The 22339-nt window shown below is 47.3% G+C and overlaps 1 protein-coding gene across 5 annotated transcripts in view; it reads right to left on the bottom strand.

Moving 5' to 3' along the window:
• sema4gb (sema domain, immunoglobulin domain (Ig), transmembrane domain (TM) and short cytoplasmic domain, (semaphorin) 4Gb) overlaps positions 1-22339 on the bottom strand; it is a 75046-nt gene that overhangs the window by 6048 nt on the left and 46659 nt on the right. For all 5 annotated transcript variants that reach the window (XM_015347838.2, XM_006630905.3, XM_015347840.2 and 2 more), the window contains 7 exons: positions 21713-21888; positions 14622-14766; positions 13228-13450; positions 12203-12318; positions 11272-11426; positions 10402-10463; positions 6079-8387 (listed from right to left, as the gene is read on the bottom strand). In XM_015347838.2, the coding sequence (XP_015203324.2) occupies positions 7513-8387; positions 10402-10463; positions 11272-11426; positions 12203-12318; positions 13228-13450; positions 14622-14766; positions 21713-21888 (1752 nt within the window). In that variant the 3' untranslated portion in view covers positions 6079-7512. The remainder of the gene's footprint in view (positions 1-6078; positions 8388-10401; positions 10464-11271; positions 11427-12202; positions 12319-13227; positions 13451-14621; positions 14767-21712; positions 21889-22339) is intronic.

Raw genomic sequence — 22339 nt, 5'->3', positions numbered from 1 at the left:
GACTGTTCACCTGCAGGGTCATTTTGTGGCCCTTTTTAAAAACAAAATAGATCGGTTTTACAGTTCAGCAGAAGTGGCCCCAGAATGAAAAGCCTGCTGCGCCGTGTTTACACCAGCTCTATACCAGCACTTGTCTTTCCACTGCGCTGCAGTCCCAGTTCCTGCCCTCCCGGCAGGCCTTCCAAGAGCTCAGATGAGGCCCGGGGCCATTTCACATTGTGAGGCCCCCTCATTGTTTGGGAAGAGGGGTAAAAAATATTTTAATGTAAAGAATGGCATGATGGGAAGATTAAGGCGGGCTTTCTGAAAGTCCTTAAGAATGGAAGATTCAGCACTGAAGGAGCCGTGACCTTTAGTCGAGAATCACAGTATATGGTAAAAGTTCCAAATTCGACTCGATAAAACACAGCCAAGGCTTAAAGTGGAGGACCGTGCACCATTGGCTGAGGAGAGGCCAATGGTGCACCGTGCACCTGTGAGGGGAGGCCTGGGCTATTTGGCCCTGCTGGCCCCCCCTCTAGTAGGGCCTGCCTGTAAGATAGGGCTGCTAGGGCAATAGGATCCTATGCAGGACACAAGACAAGAGAAAGACACAAAGCAGAAACGCTAGGCAAAAACGATAACCAGGAGGCAAGAGAGTAGGTCGGAACACAGAGAGACAAGGAGGAAGCAACAATCCAAAAAACACTAGGCGAAATCAAATCCAGGAAGCAGGCGAGTAGTTCAGAACACGGAAGCACAAACGAGGAAGCAGCAATCCAAATCACAAGGCGAAACCGAAAACGAGAAGCAGGCTAGGATATCAAAAACCGGAGAGAAGCAAGAGGTAAACGCGCACTAGGGAGCTCGAAGAGAATCCGCAATAGTGAGAGGGGAAGTGAGGAAAAAGGAGAACTAAAATAGAGACGGGAGAGAAAAGTGATTGGTGTTTACTTGCGGCGTGAGCTTGTTTTACAGGCTGTGCGCTTGAGAATGCAAGAAGGAAGAGCAGCGCGAGTGGAATGCGTAACAGTACCCCCCCCCCCCCCACAGGGTCGGCTCCTGACGACCTGACAGCTGGCGTGGGATGGGTGTGAAGGAAGTCTCGAATAAGGTTTTGGTCCAGGATATCCACTTCAGAAACCCAGAAACGTTCTTCTGGACCATAACCCTCCCAGTCAATCAAAAACTGGCGGATACCTCTACGCCATCGGGTGTCCAAGATCTTATTCACAGTATAGGTGGGAAATCCATCCATCAGTCGGGGAGGAGGTGGGCGAGGTTGCCGAGCAGAAAGTGGGGATCTGTGGTAAGGCTTCAAGAGGGAAACATGGAAGGTGGGGTGAATCCTGAGGGTGGGGGGGAGGGCGAGGCGGTAAGAAACAGGGGTAACACGGGATAGAATTCTGAAAGGGCCAATGAAGCGAGGACCCAGCTTGCGGGAAGGTTGCTGGAGTGGAATATTCTTGGATGACAACCAGACGAATTGGCCTCGACGTAAACGGGGAAAGGGGCGTCGGAGTCTATCAGCAGAAGTCTTCTGTCTCCGAGAGGTCTTAAGCAGAGCAGTCCTGGCCTTCTTCCAGAGTTCTGGGAGGGAAGAAAAATATGCCCGAACAGCAGGGACATCAGAGTCGGGAATAGTGTCGGGGAAGAGCGAGGGTTGATAGCCCAGTGAACAGAGGAACGGAGACATATTAGTGGAGGAGGTATATAGAGAATTGTGGGCATATTCAGCCCAGGGGAGAAGGGAAGCCCAGTTATCATGGGCAGCGGAGACATAGGACCTGAGGTAAGTCAGCAGGTCCTGGTTAATCCTCTCCGCCTGACCATTGGCTTCGGGGTGGTAACCAGAAGTCAGGGAGGAGGATGCCCCTAAGATCTGGCAGAAAGCCTTCCAAAATTTAGATATAAACTGCGGACCTCTGTCAGAAACAATATCCTTTGGAATGCCATGGAGGCGGAAAACATGTTGGACAAAAAGGTCTTCCATCTCCCGGGCTGATGGGAGGGCTGGAAGAGGAACAAAATGCGCAGCTTTAGAGAGACGGTCGATGACCACCATGATTGTTGTTTTACCGTGGATTTTCGGGAGATCCGTCAGGAAGTCGACCATGAGATGAGACCAAGGCCGTGAAGGAATGGGAAGAGGTTGTAAGAGACCAGCCCTCTTCTGCCGAGGGGTCTTGCTCCTAGCACAGGTGGGGCAGGCTCGTACGTATTCTGTTACATCAGACTTTAGGGTAGGCCACCAGAAGTCCCTGGAAATGAATTCGATGGAACGACGGGTGCCAGAGTGAGCAGCGAAGCGGGAGTCATGGCCCCATTGAAGAACTGCGGAGCTGAATCAGGAACAAAGAGTCGGTCTGGGGGGCACTGGGGAGGAACTGTGAGGTTCTGGAGAGCCCGTCTCACCTTGTCCTCGATGTCCCAATGTACAGCTGCGAGGAACCTGTCAGGCGGCACAATGGCCACTGGAGGGTCTTCGGAGTCTGTGGGGTCGTGAATGCGGGACAGGGCATCAGCTTTGAGATTCTTGGAGCCTGGGGTATAGGTAATGAAAAAATGGAACCTGGAGAAGAACAGGGACCACCTAGCCTGGTGGGGGTTGAGGCGTTTAGCAGATTGCAGGTAGGCCAAGTTCTTGTGGTCAGTGAGGATAGTAAAGGGATGGAGGGCCCCCTCCAGCCAGCGTCTCCACTCCTCCAAGGCAAGCTTGATGGCCAAAAGTTCCCTGTTCCCAACATCATAATTAATCTCGGCAGGGGATAGGCGTCAGGCGTCTTGAAAAAAAGGCGCACGGATGGAGCGTGCCCTTCGGACCATGGCGTTGAGATAAAATGGCACCAACCCCAAGAGGGGAAGCATCGACCTCGAGCACAAAAGGAAGAGAGGGATCAGGATGACGGAGAACTGGGGCTGAGGAGAAGTTCTGCTTGAGACGAAGAAAGGCCCTATCAGCCTCTGGGGTCCACCTTCCCTGTCCAGGACCTTTAAGAGTAAGGGAGATGATGGGTGTTACAAAAGAACTGAAGTTACGGGTGAAATGGCGGTAAAAGTTGGCAAAGCCTAGGAAACGCTGCACTTGTTTCAGGTTCTTGGGTGTGGGCCAGTCCAGGACAGCAGAGACATTAGCAGGGTCCATCTCGACACCAAGAGAGGAGATTATATATCCTAGAAAGTGGATCCTGGACGTATGGAAAGTACACTTCTCCAGCTTGGCATAAAGATGGTTATTGATGAGTCGGGTGAGAACTTCGCGGACGTGAAGGACATGATCATCCATGTTGCGAGAAAAAATTAAAATATCATCAAGGTAAACCAAAACATACTTCTGAACGATGTCCCTAAAAATGTCATTAATAAAGCCCTGGAATACAGCAGGAGCATTAGCCAGGCCAAAGGGCATGACCTGATATTCATAATGACCAAGAGTAGTAATGAAAGCTGTCTTCCACTCGTCACCTTCACGGATGCGAATGAGGTTGTAGGCACCCCGTAGGTCAAGTTTGGTGAAGACAGAGGCGTCAGATTCATTAAGAGAAAAAGGGTAGATTCTTCCTCTCGGAGGGAGGGTTCCAGGCAGTAGGTCAATGGCACAATCGGAGGGACGGTGTGGCGGCAAGGAGAGTGCTTTTTGCTTGCTGAAGGCGAGGTGCAGGTCAGAATATACAGAAGGGATTCGGCTGGTGTCCTCCTGGGAGATGTGAACCGAGGAAAGTCTGAGAGGCAACTGCAGACAACGATGATGACAATTGGGTCCCCAGGCGAGTAGTTCACTGTTGGACCAGTGAAAGTGGGGGTTGTGCATCTTCAACCAAGGGTATCCAAGAACCAGAGGGTGGGAAGGAGAGTGGAGGAGTAGGAATTGGATGCTCTCAGTGTGGAGGGTGCCAATGCGGAGAGTAAGGGGAATTGTTTGCCATTCAACAAGAGTGAGAAGGGATCCGTCCAGGGTGAGGAGGCGAATAGGGGGAGAAACAGGGATGCGAGGAATATTCCAAGTGGTGGCGAGTCCGGAGTCTAGGAAGTTTTCCTCTGCGCCTGAATCTACAAAAGCCAGAAGAGATTCTTTGAATCCATCCCCTGAAACCAGTGCGGGCAAAAAGAGGCCAGAAGAGGCAGAAGGGGCATGAATACCGACCTTGACAGAGGGCAGGGAAGTACGGGGGGGCAGAGAGGGCATGAATCTCGGAGATGGCCGGCAGCCCCTCAATAAAGGCAACAACCCTGGGAGAGTCGGCGGCGTCGCTCCTCAGAAGGCAGCCTAGAGAAGGAGGTCGGGCGGGAGGTGGCAGGAGGGGGTAGAAGCCAGGAGCGTTGTTCTTGGAGCCTGATGTCAATTTCAGCCAGACGGGAGATGAGGTGCTCCAAGGAGGGAAAGTCCAATGGGAGATATGTGAGGTGGTCCTGGAAAGCAGAAGACAAGCCCTGGCAGAACTGGTGGGTAAGAGCCTCTTCATTCCAGGGGACTTGGGAGGCCAAGAGGCTGAATTCCATGGCATAGTCTTGAAAAGAATGGGAACCCTGGGTGAGAGAGGTGAGTCAGGAGATGGCAATATGGTGGGAGTGGAGCTGACCAAAAATGGACTGCATGGCAGCAGAGAACCGGTTGACATCAGCAGTCACAGGGAGATTCCGAGCGAGGAGGGAGGTAGCCCAGTCCAGGGCTCGACCGGAGAGGTGGGAGACCATGAAGGCAATCTTCTCTCTGTCAGAGGGAAAACAGTCTGGTCGAAGGTGGAAGGCCATCCAGCACTGGGTTAAAAAATTCTGAAGCTTTGCTGGGTCACCCTCAAATTTCTCTGGGGTGGGAGGGGGCAAGGGGCAAGCAGCAGCAGCCAGGGGAGGGACAGGCACAGGAGCCACTGGAGGGGGTGGTGGCCGGGTGGTGTGGTCCACTAGGCGTTGAACTGCAGTGGTCAGTTGTAGAAAAGCCTGGGACTGCTGTTGCAAAAAGGTGGTGGTGGAGTTCTGGTCCGCTGGATCCATGTCGGCTCACTATTCTGTAAGATAGGGCTGCTAGGGCAATAGGATCCTATGCAGGACACAAGACAAGAGAAAGACACAAAGCAGAAACGCTAGGCAAAAACGATAACCAGGAGGCAGGAGAGTAGGTCGGAACACAGAGAGACAAGGAGGAAGCAACAATCCAAAAAACACTATGCGAAATCAAATCCAGGAAGCAGGCGAGTAGTTCAGAACACGGAAGCACAAACGAGGAAGCAGCAATCCAAATCACAAGGTGAAACCGAAAACGAGAAGCAGGCTAGGATATCGAAAACCGGAGAGAATCCGCAATAGTGAGCGGGGAAGTGAGGAAAAAGGAGAACTAAAATAGTGACGGGAGAGAAAGGTGATTGGCGTTTACTTGCGGCGTGAGCTTGTTTTACAGGGTGTGCGCGTGGGAATGCAAGAAGGAAGAGCAGCGCGAGTGGAATGCATAACACTGCCTCCTGGATGTCTATCAAGAGCCGTGAGCCATTTTATCTGCTGTAAAAAGCCTTCAGCAAATCCAGCAAGATCTTTCCAGTGTACAGAAACAAGGTTAAAAGCCTTCTAGAGAGCAGGCCTAATTAATTAGTGGTTATCGAAGCTGCGTGTAGTCCCTGGAGAGAGAAAATGCTATCCCCTCACTCTCTGGTACTGTGTGAGACAGCCCTCACTCCTGCTGTTTTTCTACTGTAGTTCTCTGTCAGAGAAGTAAAATCCAGATAAATGTTCGATTTCATCTGCTCACAGCAGGAATATCAAAACTGCAAGGCAACTTTGCTCCCAAGTTTTCTGCATGTACTTTAGAAATGTCTAAAAGTTTAAAAGGTAGTATATAACCTAATAAAAATATTTGTAATATCAGTAGGAAAATCAGCTGAGGATAATCTGGCATTAGAAGAACACTTAACAGAATCTCTCAAGAGATTAAAAAAAAACCCGTTGCATTTGGCACAAATTTGATATTTTTAATAATTCATTACTTTCAGAATTGAAAGAGAAGTCGATGCTATCAATTATACTTCCCCATCTTGACCAAGAGGTGGACCAAGGTCACAAACAACAAAGAGACCAGGCACAAAACAACACAAGGTAGTTATTGCTTACCTCTCGTCTTGCTGTCATGACAACGGGGCCAGATACTGGGGTCTGTCCAGCACCACTTGCAGGTTAGTCAGGCTTACAGCATCCTTTCATGTCAAGCCCTGGGCTGTGACGCAGAGATGTCAGAGTTTCATCTTGTGCACACTGCCTTTTGGACTGAGCTGTCTGGAGGCAGACAGGCTGGGGTCTTTAATACAGCAGGAGAGATGGGGTTGACAGGGCAGGACCAGTCTTGATGGGGTGAGAAGCAGGGCAATCTTGCTTGGCCTCTAGACTTTAGTGCCCTAATCTGCAACTTCAATTGGCTAAGGGTGGAGGGTGAAGGGAAAAAAAACATGTATCCGCAAATAAAGCAGATTACTCCCCATGGTCCTTGATCCGTCTGAAGTCGCTTTATCCCAGACATCCATTCCTGTTGCAGCCCGTCTACAGCGTAGAGTGGAGAACTTTGTATTTGAAACTGAAGGCGACCTCCAGCTTCACTGTGGTCACAGTTACAGCTGCCCTGTTTCCTCCTGCCCCCCACCAGCTGCACACTCACGACCCTGCCTGGTCCCATGTCCCCTGCACATCGAGAGCAGTGGCTGAACCAGGGAGAGGCATGTTCTCAAAGGGCATTTCAAGGGGTTAACACTGATTTCCTCGCTCGATCTCCTTCCAATGGAACAGCTTTGCAAAAAAAGATGTCAAATCCCCGCTCCGAGTCAAAGTTAAACCACAATAGGTACCAGTTATTACTATGCTTATTTTTTAGTTTTGAATATTTAAGCATTCTACATGAAATATACAGCAAGTACAAAAATATTTACAAATCAAGCAGCTCATAATTTATTGTTTAAAATTGCCTTTTGTTCGGACTTGTATGGTTGGCTGTTCATACGCAGCCATGCGACAGGGTAGCCTTTACTGGTCTTCTCTCGGACCCTCCTCTGTAAAGCAAGGCTGACTGGTGGGTTTCAGTGCCAGCTGCCCAGCAAACAGCTCCACATGGGACTCCTCTGTCCCTCTGTCCCAGTCCAGCACCCGCCCTGCTCCAGCGCCAAGCCCCGAATCCCATGCTCCCCTCCTTCAGGAAACAATCCACACGCAGGCACCACTGCACCTGGAATATGCTGAGGTAGATGTGAGTGGGTCTGGCCATTTTTGTTCCCTCTGAAGAGCACAAGGTCAGGCTCTAGAACAACCCCACCGTGTCTCTTATAACACAACGTTTTTCCAGACTTTGATCTCCTCCCGAGGCATAACCAGAAAAAGGTGCGACAACTTTTTGTAGCTGATGTCGACTTGCCATTGTCTTGGGAGTTTTATACTGAAATCTGTGAGTTCGGGGCGTAAAACAAACAGCTGGGGCTCAGGCACTTGTACAGCAGGTGGCAGCGGATGATTAAATATAGCAATTAGGCCGCCCCACCACAAGGGGGAGCCGCTCAGACGGCGCTACACAGAACTCTCATCGGGCTTGGCCAGTAACTGGGTGTGCTTCCTCTTCTCCAGGATGCGGTTGAGCTCCTCGGTGAACGAGTGGTAGAGGGGGGAGGTGGTCTCAGGGTCGCTCTGCCGCAGCAGCACGTAGCTGTTGCCGTTCATCTTGCGCAGGACGCTGGGCAGGGTGGCAGAAAGGCCGTTGGCGTACTCCGAGGAGGGCAGAGGCGGCGGGGGCGGGGGAGGCGGCGGCGGCTCCTTGTTCGGGGAGGCGTGGCCCTCGCCCGGGACGATCTGCAGCAGCCCGTCGGCCGTGTCCGCCTCGTGCTCTCGCCTGCCCACGCAGTTGCTGGAGATGGTCTGGAGCTCCAGGTGGGAGCTCCTCTTGGCTGCGCGCGAGTGCAGGGAGTACTTCCCCCGCCGGCTCTGCAGGCAGAAAGCCAGGTAAAGCAGCACCACTGTCAGCACGAAGCACAGCCCCCCCAGCACCACGATCAGCGTGATGTACACGGCCTCCAAGCTCCGGAAGATCAGGTATCCAGGCTGAGAGGGCAGAGGCGCTGGGAGGGTGGGCAGCTGCGGCTCGGAGGAGGGGAGGACCTGGATGGTCGGTGGAGGAAGATCCCGGCGAACCTTCACGGTGTAGGCGGCCACCAGCACTTGGACCCCGTTCTCGGCAGCGAAGCAGCTGTACCTCCCGCTCTGCTCCGGCCGGGCCTCGACGATGAGTAGCCCGTCGGTCCCGATCCGGTAGCCGGAGTCGGTGCCGTAGCCCGGCAGGTCGCTGCCGTCCAGCGTCCACTGCGGGACAGCCAGGTTGGAGCTGAGCTCGCACTGCAGCAGCAGGTCGTCTCCCATCAGCACCGAGCGGCGCCTGTGCCCCGCCGACTCTGCGGAGAGGACACAGGAGCAGCACAGTCACCAGACAGCAGCACGCGGAATACAGTGACACGGCAACCTTGCTGTGCTTACACCTGCCTTCCCAAGACAGGCATCATCCTATAGACTGGGCTGTCCTGTCCTCATGCTGGAGGGCTGCTGTGTCTGCGGGTTTTCATTCCAACTCGGCTCTTAATAACTAAACCAGCTGGTTACTGGCTTCACTGGACCAGTTTAGCAGTGTCTCCCAGCTCTATAGGTTCTGCTTCTTTAAAGAGACACACTGACCCTCCAGGACCAGGACTGGACACCCTGTGGACACACTGACCCTGCAGAAATAGAATTGAACACCCTGCAGACACACTGACCCTGCAGGACCAGGACTGGACACCCAGCAGACACACTGACCCTCTTTTTTCTGATGTTGTAATACAGAAATATTTTTAGTTTGCTTTTAGGAATAGAACAGTAATTTTAACTTTAGTATTACTGCTAATTTGGCTGATGCTTTTATCCAAAGCAGCTTGTACATTTTTACACAGTATTTATACACTGAAGCATGATACTGGAGCAGACTGAGTGAAATGCTGAACCTTGCTCAACAGGATTCGAACCCACAACCTTCAAGTTATTTACCCAGAGCCCTGGCCATAGCCCAAAAGGCTGAATACAATGGAAATATAGGGGTATTGCCCTTTTCCAGGAATTTAATATGTAGTAAATGGGGATTAGAAAAACATACTTACATAAGCTTGCTTTAAAACACATAATGATACATCTAGCTTGCAAGCTAAAAATACTTATTTTCTGCAGATTCTTTCAATGTGACCTGAAGAAGCACATTTCCATCTTCACTCAGAAAGGTGACAAACTCAGCACAGTTGTTCAGCATCCAAATAAAGATTTGAAATACCACAGAATGGCAGAAACACAGAATCTGAATAAAACAAGGACCAAAGGCTGCAAGTGAGAATTAAGAGCAGGTGTGCTTAGGAATGACATTAAGTAGCACTACTTCACACAGAGAGTTGTGAGTGTCTTGAGCTATTCACCTCACCAAGCTTTTGAGAGATCAGAGGGATCTCAAACATGCCAAGATGAGATTCTTGGTTCATTCATTCATAACAACCCAAAATTAAATGGTCTACAGTGAAAGTAGATATTTGTTATTCCTTCTATAAGATATGTAGTGACACTCTAAGGCTTTCATTTGATCAACTGCAATGATACCTTAAAGGCTGAAGATGAACCACACTGTTTTAAAGCATGACGTTCATCTATTATTCTTAACAGTACTTCTAGAAAAACAAAACTTACAGCAGCAACATTGCAGTGTTTCTAATCACTTTGACCTATGAGGGCTGATATCTGCAATGCAGCGGTCAAGATGCACAAAATGTAAATCCTCTCAAGAGAGGAGAGTTTAATAACAGGCAACTGCTGACTGGAGTTTCACAGGCTCTGACTCCACCACTGAGACTCTCCGCCTGCGATAAAACTCGTCTGGTCTGCAAACAATGGAGTGGCAACTGCATACTATTAAACCCAGTAAAGAACAGCAGAAAACTAGCAGTGCATATTATCAAGACTTCTCTTGATTACTGTGATAACTTCACTGATTACCGATTACCTTATCAACTTGGTGTGATAAGACAGACTTGCTCTGATCTGCACTTACAGTAGATCCACCTCAGCCTTTGCAATTGACCTTAAAGAGATTTGCTATCGCTGGATCTGTTTAAGGAAACAAGGTGCAGTCCACACCAGAGCCACAGTGGCTCACTGGGCCAGAGCTCATGCTGGTTCAGTAGCGTTAAGCGGACTAGAGAACATGTGACTCTCTCCCTATCCATGGAGACACACAATTAGCAAGCTTTCAATATTGTGCACTTTGTTAGGTTAAAAAAAATGTGGGTGGTAAAACATGAAAAGGCTCTCAGGCTCTCAGCCTGTTGTGCAGTCGGGGTGTGATCTCCCCTGCCCTGCAGGGATCACTCTTTCTGAACAAAGGAACAGTGAGCATACCTTCACCTGTGCTGTTCCCACAGCCAGAGTTTCCATTCATGATGTCCTGGGTCAGGCTGGATCTAGAGGAGAACAAACGCAGCTCGTCACACTCCCTTCACTCTGTGCCCTCCCGTACAGTACACACAGACCACGGACTGGGCACTCCTTGTCTTTATGACCCGCCTGGTCAGGTCAGTGGGATGTGGGACGTTCTGCACACCTGACTACAATTCCAGGAATGGTCAGGAAATAGCTGCACAGCTAGCTGGTCTGTAAGTTACCTTCCAAGCAGCAATTTTCCTTTAAAATTGCTTCATGCACATACATAGTTTCATACTTTTAGTCAGTATTGACTGTTTATTATCTGCCTTATTTGGAAATGTCTCTGGGGTGCACTGTTATCTCATTTATTTTCTAAAATGCACTGCTGTGCCAAAGTCTTAAGATACCATCAGGAGTTAACAGTATATTTATGTCATGAGCATTAACAATTTACTGAAAGCCTCCATTAGTATTTTCTGCTATTATAACAGCTTTGACTGTTATTAAAATAGCTTAGTCTTAGGTGAGAAGAAGCCCTGCTTGTCATTTAGCATCTTTAAGTCACACTGATTACATGATCACAGCAACTCTAGCTCATGAGCCAATATGAAGAGCTGTAATAGTCAATCCCTCACACTTACCAGCCACGTCCTACTGACCCATTGTCTGGTGTTCCTCTTTAGACAACCACCAGGCTAAAAGGCTTTTCTGTGATCTCAAGCCCCTGGACAATTAACAGATTCAAATGATCTATACTGTGGCAAAGACCAGCTCAGGACTGGACCAGCAGAGAACAGCATTCATTTCAAAGCCACAGCGCGTCACATTCTGCTCAACAGCCCCCACCTGTTGGTATGCGATGCTATCTCAGAGCAACGGGCCCCGTCCCAGCCGCAGTAAGGATCCCGGGCGAAGATGCAGTTGTAACAGGAGGTATATCTGTGACAGGAGGACAGGGGCAGCTGCAGCACCCCACTGCTGGAGCCCACGTAGATACTCCTCTGGAGGAGGTGGAGAGAGCCGTTATCAAGGAGGACTGGCACACTGGTCAACAGGACGAGGAAGGATCACAAAAGGAAGAAGAATCTAGCTGCCATGAGGCATAATGTGTCTTTTTCATTATTTCATTTGAATCCATGTGAAACCACTGAAGATCCCACATGTTCAACCCAGCCCATATATATCCCATTTGGAGATGATGGATTAATTGCAGTCACTCTAGTTTAAACTCTTGTTTAAAGTCCACTTCTGTGGCCTTGACTGCACTTCTAGTGTTCCACCAGCTGGCCGGCAGTGAGGCGTTTCAGTTTTGGAGGCGTCGATTAATTTGCACGGACCTCATTTTCTTTTTCTGCCATCTCTCAAAAGTGCCTGCGAAACAAAATGACCTCATGCCAATTGCTGGTGCAATAATTTCAATTGTGGGAAAAAAAGTCAACACCTGGTTGCGCTCATGATTGTTCACAGAAATATATCAAAGATAATGATACAGTAACCTTCAAAAAGGAGATAGAGAGCAAATCCATCTCTTCATCCATCTCTTTGGATGAAGAACAGAACAGAATTTCAGGTGCGGAGAGCTGAGTGTGTCCAGACAACTTTCAATTGTTTTTACAGTTTGATATTTCAAGGAAAATATAAGCTTAGGTTTCCCACAAACATGTGGGAATGCCCAATTACTATAGGATCCTGAATCCAAAGAGACACCATCTGGCTGGGACACTGGCTAACACAGTTGCCGCAGTGCTGCTGACTGTAGGGGAGACTCTCAGCTCACCTGGGCCTCAGAGATGACCAGCCTGTCGATGGGTTGCGGCTTTTCAAAGAGCTGCATCTCGTCAATGATGTGCATATGAGGACCGATCCCCACAGCCCTGTGCAGCCAGCCATCATCTGCAGGGGAGCAGGACGTCACGTCAAGACATGAGGACTAGAGCTGGTCACATTACATTCATCCCTGACTGAGGTCTCCTGGAGACTCACCCTCACTGCTGGGTTTCCTTGATCTTTCAATAAATGGAATCCTATCCCTGAGGTGGGTAATAGCGTTGAGTACTGGATTAAAATTTATATAGGAACATATAAAATATCCAGTATATTTTATTTTCAAATGGATAACTTGCTTAAACGCCACCTGTTCAAGGAGGATTTTCTCCTTTTAGCAGTCTAACCTGAGGACACAACTGGAAACTATGTGAAAGTAAATCTAAAACACAGGAGATCCTTCTTTACAAAAAGAGTTGTGGGAGTATGAGACAAGTTACCCAGCTCTATAGTTGAAGCCAATACCCTGCCTTCCATCATGGATGAGATCCATGTCTAAATTAGCTGCTGAATAAGCAAAAGGGCTAGATTGTCTGAATGGCCTCCTCTCGTACATGAAGAGCCCCTAATATATTAACCAAATGCCAATACATTAAGGAAAAATGTGTTATTGTATTTTTAATTAGAAAAAATAGTGGAGAGGGATAAACACTGCAATGCTACAGTGACTTAAAGGACTTAAAGTACTAATAAAATACTGTATGGAGAGACACAGTGTGATTTCAAGATATAGAGCTCACCCAATTAAAAATGGACATTATCCAGAAACAAGCAACTGGCCAATTTCCTTAAAGTATCTTTACACACATGGTAGAAATAGTGGCCTTTTGCATAACCCTTAATGATGCTCTGGACTGGACGAGGAAATACTTCTGAGTTTGGGCCTTTGCGTTGTGCCTCTACCATGTTATCTCAACGATGCAGCTGCTCCTCAACATGGGAAACCTCTAGCGTATGTTTGGACACCCCGTACCCCACCTGTTCCGATGAATAGCATGTCGTAGTTCTGTCCGTCCAGAGCTGTGACTCTGTGCACGGCGATTTTGGTGTAGTCCACGTTCCTCTTGAACAGCAGGGGGCGCTCTTGCTGGGGGCGGACCTGCTGGAACATGAGGGGGTGTCTCCTGACGAAGTTGAGGACGCTGTCTGGGAAGTCCCGCGAAGAGTTGATTCCCCGGGCCCTCAACTCGTTTGTGATGCACTGAGAGGCAAAAGCACAAGGGCTCTCCGGTCAGGGAACAGCAGCGTGACACAGACCTAGCCTGCGCCGACTCGGACGGTCTGGCAACACCAATTTTGTAAACCCATTCTAGTGCCTACACCAGCCACAGAGCTCTGCCGTCAGTATAAAATGAGTCCCTCTGTCAGAGTCCTGCTGTCCTGATTCCAGTGAAGCAGGCTGAGATGAGGTCAGTAGAAATGCTTTACAGTTAGTATTTCAATAAATCTCAACATCAGGCTGGCAAACAACGGCCCAGGTGAACATACAACATGACGGATTTCAACCAGCAAGTCTACAGTATGATAAAGCCTTTCTAAAATAGGACATTTCCACAGGCAGAGATGTGAGAACTCTTTGGCATGGTATATAAAAACATATCTAAAGCTGTGCTTAATGCACATGGACAGGTGTGTTTAGATTTCAGATTTCACTACTCGTGGTTACAGTCTACTATAAGGGGCGGAGGTCATCTGAAGCTGTTAAGGGCTGATAAAAAGCAATGTGTACAATTGTGACGTCAAAATGCCTGAATCCAGCGCTCTTAATTTGCAAACCACCAGTCAATCTCACACTTGAAGAACTAAGGCACACACATGAGCAAACAACCACAGTACATACCCTTGAGAGTATTCAAACACTCACTACTAAAAATATCAAATTCCATAAGGCTCAGATTTGCTTTTGAGTAAATTTGCTTTTGATTTTGAGTAAATCGTTACTTAAATGAAGTAACTTGAAACACTACACACCACGGTAAAACATCAGGCATAAAAAACACAAAGCAAAACAAAATTTCTTGTAAACATAAAATGAACACTGTTACTGAGCTACATGTGTGGGCTCTCAAGTCCTTCATGGTGCCTTCCATGATTTTCACCTTCTCTCTACCTGGAGTTCTGAATAACTGTGAACAACCGAGAGCCACTAATGTCACTAATTTTTATATTTGGGTATGTAATGTTCATGAAGGCATTAAGATGGTGAATTTCCACCTCATTCAAGAAAACCTCTCTGACATTTGTTGAGTAAAAGCATATTAATTACGCTCTCTATGAAACACGGCCTCGTTATGGGTGATGACTCATCCGCTAATCTATCTGCTACTGCTCAGGCGGGAGCCTCTCCTAGGAGGCTGGGACAGTGACCTCACCGAGCCCGGACGAGGTTCTGGGACCTTCCCAGTGTATTCGGTCCACTTCAGAGCGGAGTCCTGGTTCTCCATGTAGGTGCCATCAAAGGCCCTCTTTATGTCCTCAATGGAGTACTGGCAAATTGCAGAGGCCTTGACGTTTTTCCTGCAGGAGAGACAGAAAAAAAGAGTCCAGAGTTAATATTTCTACAAAATACACTTTTCTGCCAAAAAAACAGAAACTTAAAAGCAGAATACTGCCCTGCTGCCAGTATGAAAGTCCACAGTGGATAGAGCTACAGTATTGCAAACATGCGTGTTTACTTGTTCTCCATCTTAAAACTAATTATACTAACTGCCAGGACAATAGTAACAAAAAGTCCAACAGGTAAACTGTAGGCCCCTGATTTTCCATTGCAAATGACCTGGGTTAATCTTTCTGTTGTAAGTGACAGCCTGAGGGTGCAGAGCTGCATTAAAAGCATTGTGACAAGATCTCCTGGAGATCTACCTCATAGTCCTGGGCCTTCTTACACACTTCTGCTTTTCAAAGGGGACATCTGTGACTCATAAGGAAGTTCTCATTCCCTGAAGGCGAGATCAAGTAGACAAAGTATTTGAAAGTTTTGTTTGTTTGCTGTACGTCCGTAATACCTGCCCACACAGGCTTTGCAACAAAGAAGTGAGGCACATTACTATTTTAACAAACACCCCTCCCATACTATAATAACCTGGCTGCGTCACGGCAGAGGCCACCTAACGTTGTCTTAAAGAGCAGCTGATTGTTCTGTAGTTCCAGATCCTTGTCTGCTGAGTCAGCGGCACCTGATCCTTCTCTGGGCTGAGGCCACAACACAGCAGCATGACTCAGCACACACAGGCACCACGGACATCTGACACTACAGGTACTCATGAGTTTCAGTCAGGGCCTGAGTGGTCACTTGTGTGATGGAGACAGAGCCTGGACTCTGGCCAAACCTCCCAAGATCAGGAACAACAGAGTGCTGCTCAGACTTCCTAATCAATTATGCAAAATAACCCTAGTACAATGGCCTTTTGTGTCTCCAAAAAAAAAACCATACATGGACTACAAACACTAAGCTTTTGATTCCAGTTATTTTCTACTTACAAATACCTATGACCTTGTTAAAGATCTATTGACGCTTTCAAAGACAAAATCAAAAGCCAGGCTCTACATTTTAAAATGCCCTCCAAAAACAGAATAGTAGAATTGTTCGGGTTTCTTGCAACACATACTTGGGATAAACATCATCCTTTCACACTAGCAGGATCTGCAAGATGCACAAGGCTGGGCTACTGAATCATATTGCTATTGTTTGTGCCTGCTCCACTCTGTGCTAGGTGTTGTGCCACCTTCACATTATTTATGTGCCATAGCATAGCTGCTCTTAAGTTGCTTTGTGAGATAAGTGTTTGCAGAGTATAGAGGTGCTGGGGAAACTTCACAGCAAAAGATTTTCACTGAGTATGGCAAAAATAAAATTGGTATTATCTCTGGGTATAAAATACTCTTTAAAATGAGCCTAAGCTCCCTATTATGTCACTAAGTCTGGCTTTCCACAGTACAGCAGTCTCCAGAGAGCGGGTTATGAATAAAAGATATCATTCTGCCAGAGGGGGAAAAAGTTGTCAGCAGTTTCTCCCAGTCAACACAGAAACAGGCACAGGAGAAGGACATTGACGTCAGCAGGATTGGGGCCCTTATTATTCTGGACCGGCCAGGGAGTGAGCTCTTCTCTCGGAGGAGAAGGCTAGAAGCTCTTGGTTTAATAAGTGTACCCTTTATTTTTTATCATTATTTTCAAAGTGCACCTTCATGACATTTTTACGACATACCGTACAGATAACATTTACTGCAGGCCCATTAACTTTACATTGTTATGTTTTTTTCCATTTTCTTCTCAGAATCCTGTAGGTTCGACAACTTTTCCTTCAACTTTTGATGGATCTATCCCTCTGTTTGTTCACTAGCTTTATCCATGTGCATCTGAGCTTCTGAGCATCCGCACTCAAGCAATATCACACAGGATATTTCCGTACAACTTCACTCATTTATACAGCTAGGCAAGGTACTGAGTAATGGACTTTGCCCATGAGCACAACACCAGGATTGGAACCCACAACCTTCCACCTACAAGTCCAAAGCCCTGACGACTCCCCCACACTGATCTCCCATGTCAGTTCCAATGTGTGAATTTCTGTTCTTGTTAGAAAACACTGCTCAAGCTTACAGGGCTTCACAATTCACATCTGTTTGCACTGAGCACCAGGCTGCTGCTGGAAAACATGGCCTGCTCCAGCTCTGGCCTGCCTGCGCTCCATGGGCGAGCAGCTACACCGATCATCCGCGACAGAGTCTCTCGGCAGAGAGGGGTGCTTCATTTGCACTAAAAGTGGGATTTTTCCCACTTCCCACTTCATTCCACAACCCCGTTGTGCAACAGGAAACTCATGGAAACTGAAAAGTTTATTTAATGCAGGGCAGTACTCTAGCCACAGAGCAGTTGAGCAGTGCTGGAAAGCAATATGGGAGTTCCCTGAGGGCTGACTTAAGGCTGTATTTAAGGACAGACATGGGCAGTAAATGACTGGCAAACCAGCAAACCCTATAGGATTTCTCTCTAGCAACTGAGAACTGTGGAATACAGCTTACAGTGACTGTGTCATTGTCAGGACCACAACGATACAACAGTGAAGTGAAGGAATAGCATCCAGGGAAATGACCTGGCTCTTTGGTAGGATGCCTTCACATCTTGTATTTTGCATTTGTATGCATTCACTACCTGTCCTAATAGACTAAACATGATATACTGCCTTTATGTCACAGTGTCAGCTAAGAATTTGTTGCCAGCAGCCATATCACCCTGCAGCTCACAACTGGCAGCCCACTGAAGCTCAGCAGGTGTGAGCCTGGTCAGTACCTGGATGGGAGACCTCCTGGGAAAAACTAAGGTTGCTGCTGGAAGAGGTGTAAGTGGGGCCAGCAGGGGGCGCTCACCCCGTGGTCCACGTGGGTCCTAATGCCCCAGTATTGTGACGGGGACACTATACTGTAAAAAGGCGCCGCCTTTCAAATGAGACGTAAAACTGAGGTCCTGACTCTCTGTGGTCACTGAAGAAATCCCAGGGTGTTTCTTGAAAAGAGTAGGTGTGTAACCCCTGGTATCCTGGTCACATTTCCCATTGGCCTCCTAATAATCCCCATCTATGAATTGGCTTCCTCACTTGGTTCTCCTCCCCACTAATAGCCGATGTGTGGCGAGTGTACTGGTGCACTATGGCTGCTGTCGTATCATCCAGGTGGATGCCTCACACTGGTGGTGGTGGAGGGAATCCCCATTACCTGTAAAGCGCTTTGGGTGGAGTGTCCAGAAAAGCGCCATATAAGTGAAAGCAATTATTATTATTATTAGGAATTTAACCTAGACTTAAAGTGATTTATGTGCCAAGCATCCAAGGTATTTAGATACACGTTTCAGAACGGAAGAATAAACTTTCCTTTGTGAAAACGTAGGAAAATACCTTTTAAGTTGTCTGTAGTTTTCTTTAGATACTGAAGACAGTTTACTAATCAGAAAGCCATTTGGACCATCTAGTCCTTTTGGTGGTGAGTAACTAATTGAACAGAGAATCTCTTCCAGACATTTCTTGAAAAGGCCAGGGTATCGGCTTCAACTACATGGCCGGGTAGCTTGTTCCACACTCCCACCGCTCTTTGGGTAAAGAAGTGCCTCCCGTTCTCAATTTTAAATCCCTTCCTCATAAGCTATGTAAACTAAGTCCACACCATCACACAGCCCTGGGCTGTAGTGAAATTATCCCATTGTTTAAATTCACACACACGTAAAACCAACTACCAGAACTCTGTCTTCATTGAAATCAGCTGTTCAGTCTCAACTAAGATCTTTCTACTGCAAAACCTTCAAAAACATAAAATAAAATGAAAAAAAAATCCCTTAAAATTTATTTTATCTTGGAAACAGCGGGACTGTACCTTGCTAATCTTTGATTTTTTTTTCTGTTCCCAAAAGGGCATGTTTCATGAGACCCTGTGCTCCATGCCCTCATCGGGAGGCAAGGGCCCTACTCTTCAGAAGCTCTCCGGAAGGTGAGATCAAATAAATCTGGCTTTCAAATCCTACTAGTTCCTCATCAGACAACCTCAGAATTAAACCTTTACCTTCACCAACTGTCTCAAGCAAACAACACCAAGGAACCAGGTCTTCAAAACTGAGCGCATATTTCAATCAGAGGATCGTCAAAGGATCGTCTTTTAAGAGTCTTTTACGAGATTAAGTGTAAACTGAGACTTGACAGAGGTACAGTGACTCACATCCTCTAAGCACCCAAGAGCAACAACAGCCAACGAGGACCAGCCATGAATTAGCAGTCCTGGGATTTTATGGAACGAGGAAAAGTGAATTTGGATTGCTTGTTTTGTTTTCCTTATGTATGATGTGCTCCTGATCCATAATTAAAAAATCTTTATTTACAGCTTAGAGCACGTGTAGCAAGGGCCTAGCCTTCTCACAATTTCCTATCTGCTGTACTGTACAATACTATTGCTGTCCCTGTGCACTGCATGTTAATTGCACTTGTCTCACTCCATTCCTGCACCTCCTGCACTGTGCAGACCACTGTGTTGCACTATGTAGAGCAGACTATACTGTGCAGATGTCAAAACTGTTTTTGCCTCACATTCTAAGGACTTGTATTTCCTCACTGCAGGCCCTGAACAAAACCAGCCTTGGATAAATGTGCCCAGGGGATGAGAAAGATTAAAATTTCTGTGCATCTTGTACAATGTCTCAGGAATGCTTCTAAATATACAATGTGTCCTTTGGATCTGAGAGATGAAAGACCTGATAAACTAAATGGACTGCTACATGGAGAGTTAATCCTGTTACTTGATTTGCTTGTCCTGTGGGCAGCTGTGCGATGAATGACAGTGCTCAGCTGGAACTGAAGGACTGGATGTATCAGACGGGCAGGCCTGTCACATAAATGTATTTTCTCTCCCTTTAATTTCCACTGACACATACTGTACAAAAGTATGATACAGAGCTGTTTACAATACTGCTCCGTGGAGTCCAATCCGCTACTTACATAAGGTGCTGTGACAAAGAGCATAGCTCTCCCAGTTGATTAATTGCAAATTATGCAGGAATACTGTCTCCCGAGCTGCTATTATACAACAAGCCACAGAGAATTAGAATGCAGCCCAGCAGAATAGACAGTGTGTGGTCTTGCACACATCAGGCCCCAGTAGGACAAAAACTGCACAGCAGGTACAACACGAAAGTGCAAGACTCTGTTCTAACAACAGGTAGACATTAGGGAACCCAGTTTCTGGGATGTGTTCTCAAAGTGCACACTTCCATTTACAAAAATGTTACTAATGCTTTCTAAGTGATCTCTGTCCCCTAACTGAGATAAAAGCATTCAGGGCCACGTGGCTGTTCCAATGTGTTCTAGAGTCTAGAATCTAGACATTCTGTTACAATTCTTGAGTTGCACTTGCGACAAATAAACAATGTGCACAACCTTATTTCTGTTGGAAGATCTCTTGCTCGACCAACTTTAACAAATGCTCAGACATGAGAATTAATTAGCCCAGTAAAAGAGCCTGTGATCAGTTTAATATGTCAGCTAACTTTCCAATTGATCCAATTCCAGATCAGGGCAGAATAATCATTATATGAAACTTTAAGGGAAACTTAAAATGAGCTTTGTTTCATAAATTAGAAAATTAATTAATTAACAAAGCTGGCTGTCCTGTGATCAAAATTAGTTGGGAAAACCTGGAGACCCAAATAGTAATGTGAGAGGGCATTAGGACCACTCAATAATAAAGGACTCAGCAAATCTTGCTCATCTGTTTTTCAGCAGCTTAATGATCCAGGGACCCCGAGTGACTCAGCCTGCTCAACATGACTGAGCAGCTGTTCCAAACGCCCACAAACTGCAGAGTGTTTGACTGCTAAAGCGATTTCATTCATTTTTCTTTCTGCATTTCTCGACCCTAGAATCGCGAACAGCCATTAATCAGCCTAGCTCATCATGACCAACCATGTATCAGCTGGAGTGAGATAAAGACAACATATACATACATATCCTCCAAACGTTTCACCATAAGAGCTTGATATGCTGTCCACTTGGACTTTCACTGTCAGGCTGACCACCTTGACACTCACACATCAGAATGCCCACTCAGTCTCTGATGTGTCAGACTGACCACTTGGGCTCTCACTGTCAGGCTGACCACTTGGGCTCTCAAACATTAGGCCCATAGAGTTCAAAAGCAATGCCAAAACCATAGAGGGACGCCCGATGCAGCTCTCTCTGATCCTGACAGTGAGAGACCATCTCACACATCAGAATACCCACTCAGTCTCTGACGTGTCAGACTGACCATCTCACACATCAGAATGCCCACTCAGTCTCTGACGTGTCAGACTGACCATCTCACACATCAGAATGCCCACTCAGTCTCTGACATGTCAGACTGACCACTTGGTCTCTCACTGTCAGGCTGACCACTTGGTCTCTCACACATCAGAATGTCCACTCAGTCTCTGAAGTGTCAGGCTGACCACTTGGGCTCTCACACATTAGGCCCGTAGAGTACAAAAGCAATGCCAAAACCATGGAGGGATGCCCAATGCAGCTCTCCCTGATAATGCTGCATGTTTCCAGGTTCTCAGAACAGCAAGAGGGCCTACTCTTGCTATCAAAGCTGAGGAAGCCCTGGACAACTTTAACTGTGCGTAACCTAGACAGTTCTTGCCAAATTATGTGCACCCCCAAGGGTGATTATGGTTATAGATCTAAAGTATCTCTATACTATCAGGTCTGATGTGTATTCATAGCAGGTGCCTTAACACTCAGGAGCCCCAGACCATCACTGTTCATTGAGTTTCATAAAGCATATCGTACTGCTTTCTACCTAAATCACCTCTTTAAGATCTGGGTGTAAAAATAAAAAGAGGAAAGTGTGGATTTATAAACATGGTCCACCAGCCACAGAGATGCCCTGCCCATCGGCTGGCGACACCCTCCCGCCCAAGTCCCCGCCCTGGCCCCGCCCTCACCACTGCGAGCCGAAGACTCCATAAAACACGCTGCTCCGCCAGCCCTGGCTCTGCAGCACGAACATGCTGCGCAGGATGTTGAAGTGGAAGTCGTAGTCGGGCATGGAGCAGACGAGGCGAGCCTTGAGGAAGGAGGTCCACTTCTTCTGCAGTGTCCTCAGACCACCCCAGTCACCCTGTGTGGGTAGCAGGAGACTCGTCAGCAATGAACACAACTCAACACAGCACAACACAACAGCAATCATCTAAATGGCTGTTCTCTGACCCTTTGCGTAGCAGGCACAGGGCAGTTCATGGCTACAGCACAGCACCAACTGGATTACTTTCCACTGGATTTAGTTCAGTCTTTGTAGTTCTTCCTTTCCCAATGTAAATACAACTCTGCTGTTCAACAGCTCACATTCACTCCCATCACCTCGCAAGCAGCTACCGGAAAAAAAAATGTCAGAAAGCAAGAAGTGATGTGAAGGTTGCTTCCAAAGTAACTGATGTTACACTGTCACCAGCCGAAGATAATGAAGTCGGAACGGAGCTGGAGGACGTGTTACCACTAAGCTCAGTGTTCATTTGAAACATGAAATGTCAAAACTAATACATCTGAAGGGCTGACTTTCTTGAGACACTTTC

This window comes from Lepisosteus oculatus, chromosome 4, assembly GCF_040954835.1.
Source record: "Lepisosteus oculatus isolate fLepOcu1 chromosome 4, fLepOcu1.hap2, whole genome shotgun sequence".
NCBI lineage: Eukaryota > Metazoa > Chordata > Actinopteri > Semionotiformes > Lepisosteidae > Lepisosteus > Lepisosteus oculatus.
The sequence above is the reverse complement of the archived record's forward strand: the minus strand, read 5'-3'. Positions and strand labels throughout refer to the sequence as shown.